General features: G+C 59.2%; 1 protein-coding gene across 8 annotated transcripts in view; it reads right to left on the bottom strand.

The window, feature by feature from the left end:
* The window catches only part of ST3GAL4 (ST3 beta-galactoside alpha-2,3-sialyltransferase 4), a 34,627-nt gene extending 21,810 nt beyond the window's left edge, over positions 1-12,817 (bottom strand). The window contains exons 1-3 of one of the 8 annotated variants that reach the window (XM_023645111.2): positions 12,173-12,817; positions 4,465-4,552; positions 3,160-3,229 (exon numbers count right to left, since the gene is read on the bottom strand). In XM_023645111.2, coding sequence (XP_023500879.1) covers positions 3,160-3,229; positions 4,465-4,517 — 123 coding nt within the window. In that variant the 5' untranslated portion in view covers positions 4,518-4,552; positions 12,173-12,817. Of the gene's footprint in view, positions 1-1,886; positions 2,171-3,159; positions 3,230-4,464; positions 4,553-12,172 lie in introns of those variants that run through there. The other 7 variants (XM_023645112.2, XM_023645115.2, XM_023645113.2 and 4 more) reach the window with 7 other exon arrangements.
* Between the last annotated feature and the right edge of the window lie 440 nt (positions 12,818-13,257).

Here is a 13,257-nt window from a genome sequence, read left to right as displayed (position 1 = left end):
CTGACTTGGGGCAGGCTGTCTGGGGTCCATCTGGACTCTCTGGTCATGGGCCCAGTAACCCTGACAAGGTCCTACATCTCTCAGAGCCTCAGATTCCTCATCTGTGAGATGCAGGAGGCAAGAGCATGTTCTGGGAGGCATGAGAGCCTCGAAACACATCCCAGGACTGAAAGCCCACAGCCTTAGTCCGTGCCGGGCCCAGGGCAAGCACTCGGCCACCGGGAGCTGAAGGTGACTCCTGGTCTAGGTGTCCCCCAGCGCGTGGCAGCCCCTCTCTGCTCAGGGTCTGCCCCATCCCAGCAAAGAGAGGGGTCCGCAACCCCAGCTCCTACCAGCTACCACAATCACAACCACACTCACCTCTCCTCCTGGCCGCTGGGTCTGCTATACACTCTACACGCGTCACACACAGCTGCCCAGGGAGAGAGGGAGGGGCACTGCCACCCCCCTGCACTAAATGTGGATCCCATATCCTGGCCGGACTCAGGGTGCACCGCTGGGGTGGGGAGGAGCACAGGGTGGGGGCGAGGGAGGCGGCCTCACTGAAGAAGCTGCTCTCTCTCTTTCCGGGTGCAGCATCTCCCCGAGAAGGTGCCCCGGCGCTTCATCAGTTCCAGCTGACAGCCATCCCAGTGGGGCTGGGCGGCAGACCCGCAGCCGGGGCAGAGATGTGCCCTCTCCACAGCAGCCCAGAGGAAGTACCCGCTTCACTTGAGCGGTGCCTTATTTCCAGAGTGATGTTCCCTCTGCTAGTTAATGTCCCCTCTCCAGAGCAGGTACTCCCAAAGTCCCCGAGCAGGGACAGTGCAGGGCACGGTTCAGTCCTGGAATGCCTACAGAGGAGGACAAAATTCCAGCTCTGGCCCATGAATGGCAGCTTATCAGCATGGCTATGCTTTGGAGCATCTGGGAGCAGCAGGGACTCAGGCACAGAAACCCCTCCCCGCTGGCCCCTAGTTCCAATAGGGACCCTCACTTCTGCAGGACTTCAACCTCCCTCCTTCCCTCACCAGAACCTCTGGTCAGCACTGCGATGCAAACTGACCTGCAACGCTGGTTCTGGAACAAGGAGGTTCCAGAGGTTGTGTCAGCAGGGGAGGGTTGATTCTCGAATTCCTCTTAGGGGCCCAATAGGGTTAGAGGAGCTAAGGGTAGGATTAGGGAAAAAGAGGAGTGCTGTGCCTGCTGGTGGTGGGGAGGGCAGTGTGGCATCCAGGGTTGGGTCTCTAGAAGAGAAAGAAAATCAAGACCTCTATTTCCTACATCAGCCTGTCCCCTGGGAACAGAGAAGCTGGTGAGAGAGGCCCTTCTGAGGGTGTTTCCCATCAGTAAGATTTTCCAGTGATTTACAACTCTCCTCCAAGTAAAGGTTAAGATGAGAGAAGGGGAAGAGTGGCTAGCAACCTAGGTACTGCTGGGGAAGGTGAGACCCTCCAAGCTGAGCAACGGTCCCTCTGCAGGGCAGAGCAGGTGGGAATGCTGGCTGGACGGCTGGCTGATGTTCAGGTTACCAGAGATGACCCAGGGCCACCTCTGCCCCAAGGCTCACCCAGCCCCCACAGGCAAAATGTGGAGGAAACGTGTCTGAGCCCCCACAGCCCCATCCACACCCCAGAGCCAGGAAGCACCAGGAAAGTACTCTGAGCCCTGTCTCAGGCCAATCCTGCTCTGGCCCACTCAGACCCTCCTGTGTCAAAACCCTACAAACGCATCTCTGTACACAACACATGGATCCCTGCTCAAACACAGGCACGAATACATCCCACAGCAAAGCTGGAAGCACACAGGAACGTGGTGACCCCTACGCACACACCCACACACGCACACACCCCTCGCTCCTCCTCCTTCCCTGCCCCCCCCCACCCCCGCCCCACGGGCCAACATACAGCTTCTGGGGCCTGCTGGGCCCCCTCTGCCGGGGCGCTCTCATCCCCCATCCCTCTGGGTGCAGGGCACTGCTCAGCTGCTGCTGCTGCTCTGCCTGCCCTCTGGTCTACCAGCTTCCTTCAGAGTTTGTTTGTCAGGTTGCAGGTCCCTGGAGCTATGGGCCAGGGAGCCTGGAGCGTCAAGAGGAGCGGGGAGTGGCTAAGCCAGCCCTCTGGGGATTTCTTCACCTCCAAAAGTTAGGTAAAGGGGAGCCCTGGGCTCCCAGCTCCCAGGAAGAGAGCCCCGCTCCTGCCCTGCTCAGAGGTATTTGGGGAGGTAGGTTGCGGGGGAGGGGGCCTGCGGGAAAGCAAATGGGAGGAAGATACACAGCCTCACTGGGGTGTCCCCAGAGGGGCAGGGGAGTGTCCTGGGGCAGCGTGTGGCCGCAACCCGAGTTGGGGCACTCCCGCCCTGCGCCCTCACAGTGCTCACTCACCATCTTTCTGGCCCGTCCCGGCCTCTCTGCACCTGCACCTAATCTTGATCTGGGTGAGAGGGACTGTCCTCCAGTCCCACCAGCACACAAATCCTGGCAACTTCTAGGCCCTCCCACAGCTGCCACACCCACTGGCTCAGACCTTCTGGGCTCAAGCCCCAGGGCATTAGCAATTTCAGGATCAGACCGGCACCCAGACCCGGGGAGGTGGAGGGAAGCAAGACCCAGGCCACTCAAGGCCTGAGGACCTGGGCCTGGGGACCAAGGTTTCCGGGGTTTATGGCTGGTTCAGCAGGTCTGGGCCTTGCCCACACCACCATTCCACAGAGCTGCTGGCCAGGGTCCTAGAGGATATCCCCAGGGCAGACATCCTAAACCTAACTGAGGGCAATGGCAGGGGTCAAGCCAAGTGCCAGAACCCTGGGTTCTCTGTCACTCATGCCCAGGAAAACCTGGAGAAGCTCCTCCTCCCTGCCCTTTTAAGAGCCATCCTCGTTCTCAAGTTGGAAGACCACAGCCCTCTAATCCCCTGCAGCCTGGGTGCAAGCACTGCCACTACCAGGGGCTCTACCATGGATGCCTGGTGCCAGAAAATGTCTCAGAGAAACTGAGGCACAGAGAAGATGCAGACCCTGAGGAATCCCAGTAGACCAAGCCTTCACAGAGGCCCTGGCCCATCTGAAGGTGGGAGAGGTCGGAGGCCCACCGACCCTCCTGGCCTAGGAGCTGACAAGATCAGGGCCCTGGGACAGGGTACCTCCCGCCCCCAAGAACACACCCAAGCCTGGCCAGCTCACCTGGCCTTCCCGGCCTGTCAGTCCAGCTGTTCCGGAAAGAGAACATTTTCTTCTCACTCTATTTGGACAGCTGCAGGGACAGTGATGGTGAGAAGAGAATGTCTGATTACTGAGCGAGGGGGAGTGCAGGGACCAGGGCCACAGGGCCTCTGAAGGGGGTGGGCTGAGGGTCTGGCACTGGGGGAGGTCCTGGCCCAGAGCTTGGGTGAATGAGCTGGGGGGTCTTGGGGGCAGCCTGACAGGGTCCAGGGAAAGGCTGCCTTAGGCCACTGCTCAGCAGCACTACAAACAGGGTGGCCAGAGGGGCTTCTGGAGCCAGGCCTGTGGCCTGGGAGGAGTGCAGAAAAGTCCAAGTACAAGGAAGGAGAACGATTCCCATCTTTATGGAATGTGTCCAGTTACAGGCTGGGGTTAAGGACAGCCTCCCTCCAAGACAGGTCCTGCAGCCCCCTCCCCAGCAGGTCCAGGGCTGGCAGGTGGGGCTCAAGGAGAGGAAGACAAGGACCCAACAGGGTAAAGGTCAGAAGGCCTGGAGATCATCTCCTTCCCAATCCCAGGCAGGAAGCAGACTTGGAGGGTCAAGACACACATTTTTTTCTCCTCCCTCTTCCTGCTCTCTGGTTTTCTCAGTGGTCTCCCTCTCTCGCTCTCCTCTCCTCCTGGTCTCTGTCCTCTTTCCAGCCATCCCATCTTGTATCTCCTTGTCCCCATCTCCACCTCCTCCTGCCTGTCTCCCCACCCCCTTCCTCCACCCCCTGGCTTATGTAAGGGGCCTGAGAACACACAGAGGGAGCTTTGTTGTCAAACCAAATCCATACGGAGCCGGAATCAGAGCCGGAATCGGCCAACGCAGCTGTTCCCCATTCCCTCCGCCTTGGCAGGGTTGAGACTCCGAGCAGGAAGCCCCCACATGGCTCCATTTGGGGAGGTGGGGGGCAAACACTGGCCCCAGGGCCCCCAGGCAGCTGAATGGGTGGCCAGGGATCAGTCACCACTGCGTGGGACCACAGCAGGGGACCAGCTGATCCCCAAGACAGAACAAAGCCACATTGCAAAGCCAGGGTCACAAAAACCATAGAGGAGAGCTCTGGGCTACGAGCTGGCCGCACAGTGACAGGCCTGGGGAAGGGGGGTGCAGACCCACACAAGTGCACCCCACGTGCTTGTCCACACATGGATGCATGCGCCTGTTCTTTCTCACACACAACCCGTGTACATACTCATCCGCAAACTTACGGCATGCATGCACACGCACGCACACACACACACGAGTCAGCCCAAGGGAAGCATGCTGTGTCTGCTCACCTGGAAGGTGTCTGAGCAGAAATCTCTTCCCTGCTCTGGCCAGCCTCCTCCATCCCAGCGGGTAACCCTGGGGCAAAGAGCTCGAGGTCTAGAGAGAAGAGGGAGGAGGGCAGAGGTCAGAGGCCACAGAGGCTCCACCAACCAGCTCTTCTTTGGAGACAAGATCCCGCCTTCCTGCCCAGGAAGATGTCCAAGGAAGGGATGAGGGCTCAGGGAGCTGAGCTTAAGGTCAAAGCAGAGGGGCCGGCCGAGTGGTGCAGCGGTTAAGTTCACACGTTCCGCTTCTGCGGCCCAGGATTCGCTGATTCGGATCCCAGGTGCAGACACAGCACCACCTGGCAAAGCCATGCTGTGGTAGGCATCTCACATATAAAGTAAAGGAAAATGGGCACAGATGTTAGCTCAGGACCAGTCTTCCTCAGCAAAAAAGAGGAGGATTGGCAGTGGATGTTAGCTCAGAGCGAATCTTCCTCAAAAGAAAAAAAAAAGGGTCAAAGCAGTCCGTACCTCAGGCAGGCAGGCACTGTGCCTTCATCAAACCCAACCACTGGGAGAGTCATTTTGCTCAAAAATGCCAAAGCTGCCAATAATAGGAGGAGCTCCCAAACCCGCACAGACCTGCAGGGCACCCGTCCCACCCACCCTGACATCCAGCTGTCACTGTCAGGACAACATAGATGCTGAGGCCTGGGTGGGGTCGGGGCAGAGGGACAAGAAGGGAAAGAAGAGAAAGAAGATGAGGCAGACATGAGAGAAGAGGGACAAGTGAAAAAGGAGGTGAGAGAAATCCGAAGGAGGAAAAGGCAAGGAAGGGAGAAAAGGATGGGAAAAAAGAAAAAAAGGAGGACAAGGACCACAGAGGGGACCGGAGGAGAAGGGGGCAGTGCGTGTGGAGAGAAGGGCCCACCCCACTGTGGGGACAGCTCCCCAGCTTCGTGAGCACACCCCCCCCCCCTCCCGTGGATGGAGCCAGTCCAGGGGAAGCAGGGCAGTGGTGGGCACCAGCAGAGCACTCATCGGAGCCCACCCAGTCCTGTGTCAGCCATGTCCCAGGGGTTTCAGCCTCAACAATCCCAGATCTTTGGGGCCTGGAGAGTGAACAGACAGGCTGAATGACACCAGGACCTCAGAGAAAGGAATGCAATGGGGTAGGGGGTGGGATGGTGGGTCTCTCCTCAGGCTGTCCCCTGCCCGGTGGGGAGAGAGGTTCTGTGATCTTGAACAGCAAGTTAGTTTCTGAGCCTCAGCTCCCTCATTTGCAAAAAGAAATCGTTCCCAAGCAGCTGCTGTGTGCCCGCATGGTGCCAGGTGCTGGTGATACAAGGTGTGTAAGACAGTCGCTGGACCCGCCTGCCCAACAGTCTGCTATCAGCCAACCTCTGAGGCCTCTTCAGCTTGCAAATGTTGATCTCGCTTGTCATCACAGTCCTGTGAGGTGGGCAGATACTATTGGCCTGATTAACAGACGTGCTGCTGGAGAACCGAATCTGAGACCTGCCTGAAGTCACATTGCTGGAAGCAGAGAAAGGATGGCAACAGGAGTGGCTCCTGCCCCACCTGCCCCTCTTGCATGGACCAGAAGGTAGACACTCTGCAGTCTCTGGCCAACCCCCGCCCCCGTCTGCTCCCCCAATCACAGAAAACACACCAGCCAGCACTGAGAAAGTACTGGGTCCAGGCACTGGGAAGTTACAGGAAATGCTCTCGTTCAAAAGTGTTAAGCTTCTCAGAGGAGGAAACGAGGACCCCGTGTTATAGAAAGGCTGTGCAGCCGAGAAAAAGATACAATCTGTCAACAGGAGACAAATCATGCCCCACCCCCGGCCGGAGCACTGCCCCCCACCTGTCTTTGGTCCAGCTTGCACGCCTCTGCGGTCCACTCTGGGCTCCGCCGGCACAGGTCCTGAGTGGGACCTGAGAGGAGTGGAGTGCAGGAGGAAGCAACTGTGCCGGTTGCTCAGGGAGGCTTCAGGCAACAGAGGCTCGAGTTGGATGCTGAAGGACACTTGCAATTTAGGAAGGTGATTGACTACCCACGGTGCCCAAGCCACATGGGGGGGACAGTGGGCACAAAGGCGAGGAGGTGAGAACACATGTGGCATGCTACTGGGAAACTAACCGTCTCTACTGGAGCCAAATGGAGGTTTTCAAATAAAAATTTTTAAAGCCAAGAAACCCTCTGTCCCATGGGTTTCAAATGAAATTTTATGTGGAAACCCAACATGGAGAAGGAATAAAAGTGGAGGTGTTTGGGTTGAAGCAAGAATAGGGGCGAGGCCCTCCTCTTGAGCCCTCACTGCTGAGATAACACCTGAGAGAGGGTTCCACCCCCAGGGGTGCCTTTCTTGGCCCCGAATAAGAAGTTAGGGCCAGGGGGTGAGGTTAGAGCCAGTCTGTGCAAGGACCCAAGCACTGGGCTGAGGAGGCCTGGCTGGCAGAAGCAGGGCCGCGACCAGCTGACAATGGAGGGGACGCCCTCCTCAGAGGCATGCCCCTCCCCGCCTGGGGCTCCTGCCTGCCTCTCCGGTGTCTGAAGAGACCCCGGGGTCGGGGGGTGGGGGCAGCAGGCTGCTGGGGCAGGCCCTCCTCTGACAAACAGCTCACCTGTCAAAAAGGAAGCTCTCCTCCCTTTGTCCCAAGAAAAAGAGGAAGCAAAGGAGGGATAGAGTGAAGACAAAGTCAGAAGAGCCGAGCTAATCTGCCATTCACTCAATATTTACTGAGCACTTATTATTTGCTAGACATCAGTCCAGGCATGAGGAAGACAGAGACAAGCGAGACAGGTTCCTGGAGCTTACACTAAAACCCTACAGTCTCAGAGAGGAACATGCCTTAGAAGTTCCCCACCTATTCCATACCACAAAGGGGACCCGGCCGCCTGCATCTCCTCTGGACCAGCCCTGTCAAGGTCGCCAGTCTATGCCTGAACATCTTCCATGACAGGGAACTTGGCCCCTCCACAGGCAGAGGCACGCTACTAAAATCTCCAGATGGCCACACTGAGGACCATGCTGGTCCCTCCCCACCCAGCCCAGGCAAAGTGGGAGACAAGGGGGTCAACAGAGCATTGAACACGCTGTTGGCATGTGCGAGCTTTATTTTGTATCAGGACAAAACCTGAAGCTTTGTCTCTAATTCTGCTGGTTTGGAGTCTATCGCTTGGGACCAAAGGGCTCCATTCTCACCTGTGCAGAGCTCTGGGTGGGTCCCTCGGCCTCGGCCACCGTGAGTGCCCTGCTTCACTTCCCTCCCATGACCCTTGGCGGTGGGTTCCCAGGGCATGCCCTGCTGTCCCTTCCAACAGGCCTCCCTCCTGACCTGAGCAACCTCTGAGGGGCGGATCAGGCCGTGGGTGCTGTGCCGGCGGGGGTGGGGGAGGAAAGCTCCCCACTGCCTCGGATGAGAGGCAGGCTTTGAGGAGCCTCTGGCCCTTGAACCTGGCAAGGACGGGGCATGGGAGCAAAGGTGCTCCCACCTGGCAGGAATCTGGGGATGCCGGACACCAGGAGCAGGCACCTTGACCCGGTTCCCATGCTCAGATCCCAGAGGGCCCCTCCCCTTCCCCACGTGTCCCGAGTGAGGCCGTGCAGCCATGTGGGCGGCAGGCAGCCGGGGGAGCCGCATTTCCAAAGGAATAGGAGCCGGCAGGAGGGCCAGATGGAAGCAATTACCAGCGGGAAAGCAAGAGAGGTGGGGGCTGGGAGGGGCCCCGGCAGAGTGGGAGTGGGAGTGGGGAGGGGAGAAGCGGGGAGCCTTGGCCTGCCCACTGCAGGAGGGTTCACAACCCCAGAGCCTGGACTCAGGGGGCAGGGGACGGAGTGCCAAGATGGGCAGGGCGAGAAGTGGGGTTGAGGGCAGGACATGGAGCTCTGGGCTGGGAAACAGGGCATCTGCGTGCCCCCTGGAGCTCTGGGCTGGGAATCAGGGCATCTGCGTGCCCCCTGGAGCTCTGGGCTGGGAATCAGGGCGTCTGTGTGCCCCCTTCGTCACCGGCACACTGCAGCCTTGAGCAAACCCCTCACACCCCAAGCCTTTTCATCCATCACAACAGGTAAGATGAGCTTGGGAACACCGGATAACTAGGCTGAAAAGTGCAGGTTTTGGAAACAGGCCTAGCTCAGCTGCTTACGAGCTGTGTGACCTTGGCCAAGTGGTTTAACCTTTCCAAGCCTCCACGCCTTCATTTTTAAGTGGGCTTAATGAAAGGGCTGTGCAGGCTGACGTGAAGTGATGTCAAGAAGCTTACAGCACATCTTTTTCTCTTTTTAAGTTTATTGGGCCAGGCTTTTGATAAGCCCTTGATTGATAAATGGTAACTACCCTTGTTATTTGCCAAGTCCCTTTTGATCATAAGGACAGTTGTTCACAGAGGCTGCAATGGGCAGCGGACAGAGGGCAGACTGCACAAGGCACCAGCATTGCAGCCCCTGGAGGAGGGTTTGGATCCAAGGCAGAAAGAAGAGTGTGCTGGCCCAGCACTCCGCAAACGGGTCCCTGTCCTCTTCTAGCCACACTGTCCTCTGCAGGAAAGCAAGATCCTGGAGCCCCTGACCCACCGGCTTTGGAGTAAAGCTGCAGGCAGGAGGAAGGGACGATCCTACAACTACAGCTGCTTCTGGGCCTCTGCAGCCAGGTCTTCGTCACACTCCAGGCCCAGGTGGACACTGAGGGCCTCCCAGGCCCACCCCTCACCTCAGCCCTAGCAGCAGCGCCCTCCTCCCTGCTGGGCTGGGGCAGAAGCCAGGGCTTCAGATTCTAGAGCAATCTCATCATTTTTCTGCAGCACAGCTTTGTGGGGGTGGGGTGGGCAGCATAGGGCAGTGACCTGGCTGGCGGTCTCCAGGTCCCAGGCAAGGGGCTGAGACTAAAAGAATACCTGCAGCTCTGGACACTGATGGCCCTTCCCTACTCTGAAAAGCAACAGACCCAGGGTGGCCCCTGAGTAGAGCTCAGTCCCCACTGGGCTAGAGAGCACCAACCTGAACCTTGTGGCACCTGGCTGGAGCCCAGGCAGCACATACTGCTGCTCTCCCACTTGTAGCTTCATTTGTCCACTTCCTCCATCTGTAGAATCAAGAGTGTCACTCATACTCACACACACACACACAGAATGTGTAGGGGTCAGGGGTGATTCTGAAGCCAAGGGCGGCCAGCAGCCCATTGGGGGCACTCAGAACACTCACGCAGAAGTGCTGGGCACCTCTGGGAAGTGGGTGACAAAGGAGAGAAGGCAACTAATGACTACAGCCACCCAAACCCACCTGCCCTAGTCATTTCCTGAACCAAAAGCTTCAGGTTGAGGCCCTGAGTCTTGAGAAGGAAGGAGGCCCCTGAGGGTGAGAGAATGAATGCGTATCCACAGGTCAGCCGAGGAGCTGGGAGGCTGGGAGGGAGGGAGCGGTCCTGTAATCTTTCCAGTGCCCCACCCCTCACCACCTGACTTGCCTCTCCACCGCACCAGGGTCCATCTTGCAGGGCGCTCAGCTGGGTGCTGGTGATTGCCTTGGTCACAATCTGCAGGCCTGGCCCTCAGACTCTGGGACACTGATCTGCAGAGTCCCTTCCAGGAGGCTGCAGCTCCCCATCCCCTGTGGGCTGGAACCATTTTATACTATTCCTAGGTAGAGTGATCCTCTGCCTCACTGCAGAGGGTGCAAGCCTTTGAGCCACTCTAAAAGGAAGAATACAATACTCCACCGGGATAGCCTCTCAGAGAATGTGCCCAGATGGGGCCTGGGTTGGCACCCAGTGCAGGACAGATGCTAGGCCAGTGTGGGTTAACTACAGAATAACCACAGGTTAAGCTGGAGCAGAGAAAGGGGGTCTGGCCTCTTTGCTCCTGCTGGTGAAGGGGAGTCCTTTCCAGGATTTGTTACAATTCCAGAAAGGAGGAGATTCTCGGTTCCACACGGAAAACTGGATCCTAAGAGTCTAAAAGGGCTGGGAGCGTGGAGGGGCCGAGGAACTCTGTTTCTGAGGAGTGGGGAGTGAGTCACTGCTTTGGGTAGGGAAGGGGGTGAGGGAGGGAAGGGAAGACAGCCCAGAAGACACTGCGGGCTTCTTTGGCCTGGGCCTCCACTCACAGGGAAGGGGGACCTGTTGTGAGCAGCAACCCACTCCAAGCAGCAGATGTCTCTCAGCCCACAGTCCACGCAGGCGACTCTCACTCTACTTTCCTAACTTTCCTTCCATCTACACTCCCCAGCTAATCCCTGTCAACCTGGACTCTGGGGGGCTGGCCCCAACTCCTGGCTCTCCCTCAACCACTTGATGGACCTAGGGCCCCTTGGACAGCCTAAGATCTCCCACTCAGTGCGCTGATCTTGGTTGAGACAGGAGCAGAACAGGGAACAGGTCAGAGGGACCTGGGCCACCTCAGCTCAGCAGGGGTTATTCCCAGACCAGCTTCCAGAGAAGAGAAAAAGCCCTGGAAGTTAACTTCTAGGCCCTAAACAGCTGGTGCCTCCCAGGGACCCTCTCTAGAATTGTGGGGTAGCTTCATAGACTAAGAGGGTAGAGAAACACTATGAACAGCAAACACATACCTCTCCCCCTGTGCAGGCACCTTTCAGAGCATGTAACACATATCAACTCATTTAAAATCTCCCTGGCACATGCCAGGATCAGAGCCTGGAGGAGGCGGGGGGCAGAGCACAGCTCAGAAGACAGCGACATTGGTCTGTGGCTTTTGTGACAACTTAGCCCATACCAGGCCTGTTCCCAAGGTTCCACAAAGAATACGTCTGCCTGAACTTGGCTTCCACACTGTGCCTCCCTCAGGTCGTGAGAGGTACAGGCCTCCCCCAGAAGCCAGTGGGGGTGCCAGCCTGTGGGTGGCCATGAGGTCAAACAGGCACAGCTGAGCACCTGAACACTGTCCACAACCCCAGCCTCCAGCAAGAGTCCCCTAAGCCGGGCCCTCAGGCCCCTCTCTGTGAAACAGGAAGCAGTGGCAGTACATCAGGCCTCAGACGGCCGAGAGGGAGCCTGCTCCCAAGACTGGGAATGGAGGGGGCAGTGCTGGCAGACATGTTGGCAGCTCTGGGCTGGCCAGGAGGACCCTGCCAGCAGTGGCCCCAGAGGGGCACCCATAGCAGACAGCTAACCCCAGGGGTTCTGTCCCCAGCTGTACCCCACCCTCACCTCAAGCCCATCCTTCCCCAATGCCCACCCAGGCAGCTCTGAGGCACAGTGGCCTAGGCCCAAAGATCTCCACAACGCGGACCTGATGTCCTGGGCACGGCCACCCTGCTCTGCAGCTAGCAACCCCCAACTCTGGGCTCAGATTGGCGCCCTTGCGACTCTTGCACACAGATGGACCCAGCAAAGCCTGTCACCTCCAGCAAAGCCAGCCCACAGACCTCCTGGACTTGATAGGGGTAGTTGTGGGAGACAACCACATGGCTCAGAGGATGCTGAAGGTGGCGACGCAGGGGTAGGGGCGAGAAACTTTCCGGAGAAGAGGACGGTCCTGTTTGCTCACTCCAAGAGAAAGAAGAGAATCGGCTTCCCGCGAAAATCTGGTCCAGGGAAAGGGATCCCTGGACTGTGGCCGCCCCCCGCCCCGCGACCCGGACCCGCGCTGCGCCCACGTGCTGGGCCCGACCACCTCCCTGGCCGCGGCGCCGGGCTGGGGGCCAGGCAGCCGCCCCCGAGGCGCTGCCCGCCCTCCCCCGCGGGCCCCACGGACCGGCCGCCGCGTACTCACCCTCGCGGGTGGAGCGGGGCGGGGCAGGACAGTTCGGCGCACAGCTCCGATCCGCTAGGCGCACGGCTGGCGGCGCGGCGGCTCCACTCGGCCCAGTCCCTGTCCCAGGAGCGGGGCCGGCCTGGGAGCCGACAAGTCCGCGGGCCGGGAGGCGGGGGCGCGGGTCCGCGCGGGGGCGGGGACGGGGCCGGACACGCTTGCGCACACGGCCGGGGAGCCGACTCCGGGGACTGGCGGGCAGGAGGAGGAAGGGCGGGGAGGAGGAGGAGGAAGGGCTTTGCGCTGTGGGGTGGGCGATCCGGCGCGCCGCGCGGCCGGGAGCAGGCCCGCTAGCCGGGGATGGTGGGGGCGCGGAGGCCGAGGGAGAGGGCAGGTGGCGGTGCCCGGGAGCGAGGGTGTGGGGGGCGCGGAAGGGTCGAGGGGCCAGGCGCGGAGGGGAGGAGGAGGAGGCCGAGGCCCAGGCCGAGGCCGGATGGGTGGCGGTAAAAGCCGGACGGCAGGGTGTGGGGGAAGTTCCTGTGAGCGGCACCACGATGGATATGCCCAGCGCAGCCTCCCCACGGTCTCCCTGGAACAATGAGACCCGACAAAGGGTTTTCTGCTCTCCCACGCGGTGAACCGTGTCCTTCTCTCACTTGAGAAAGTGAGGCACAGAAGAGGGAGGGCCTAGTTCCGGGAGCCCACCCACCAACGCACAGGTGCCAGGTCCCCTGGAGTCCGCCCTAGTCGGCACCTGCCGCCCCCACACTGCTCCCTCTGCACCCCTCTTCTGCACATCCTATCTTGACCTTGAGAAAGCTTCTCAGTTTCTGTTCCTTACTGAAGGCGTCAGGCATCTTGTCTCCAGGGGAAACCCCATCAGGCCCCTGACCCTAGTTTCTTGGGCCCAGACATGCCCAGTCAAACCTGGGACTACTCAGGCTGAAGGAGAACAGTCTAGAAGTTTCCCCTGAGGCACTCTTTCGTAGGTAAACAGCCTTGTGTTGGGGCTCCAGGGGCTCCCAGGAAAGTGCAATGCCCAGTCCCTGTCTCCAGGAGCTTACCATTCAGCTGCAGAGAAGGCTCACAGTGGACTCCCATCCAGC

Source organism: Equus caballus, chromosome 7 (genome assembly GCF_041296265.1).
Source record: "Equus caballus isolate H_3958 breed thoroughbred chromosome 7, TB-T2T, whole genome shotgun sequence".
Taxonomy (NCBI): Eukaryota; Metazoa; Chordata; class Mammalia; order Perissodactyla; family Equidae; genus Equus; species Equus caballus.
Note: the sequence above shows the minus strand (reverse complement) of the source record. Positions and strands in the feature narration are given on the sequence as shown.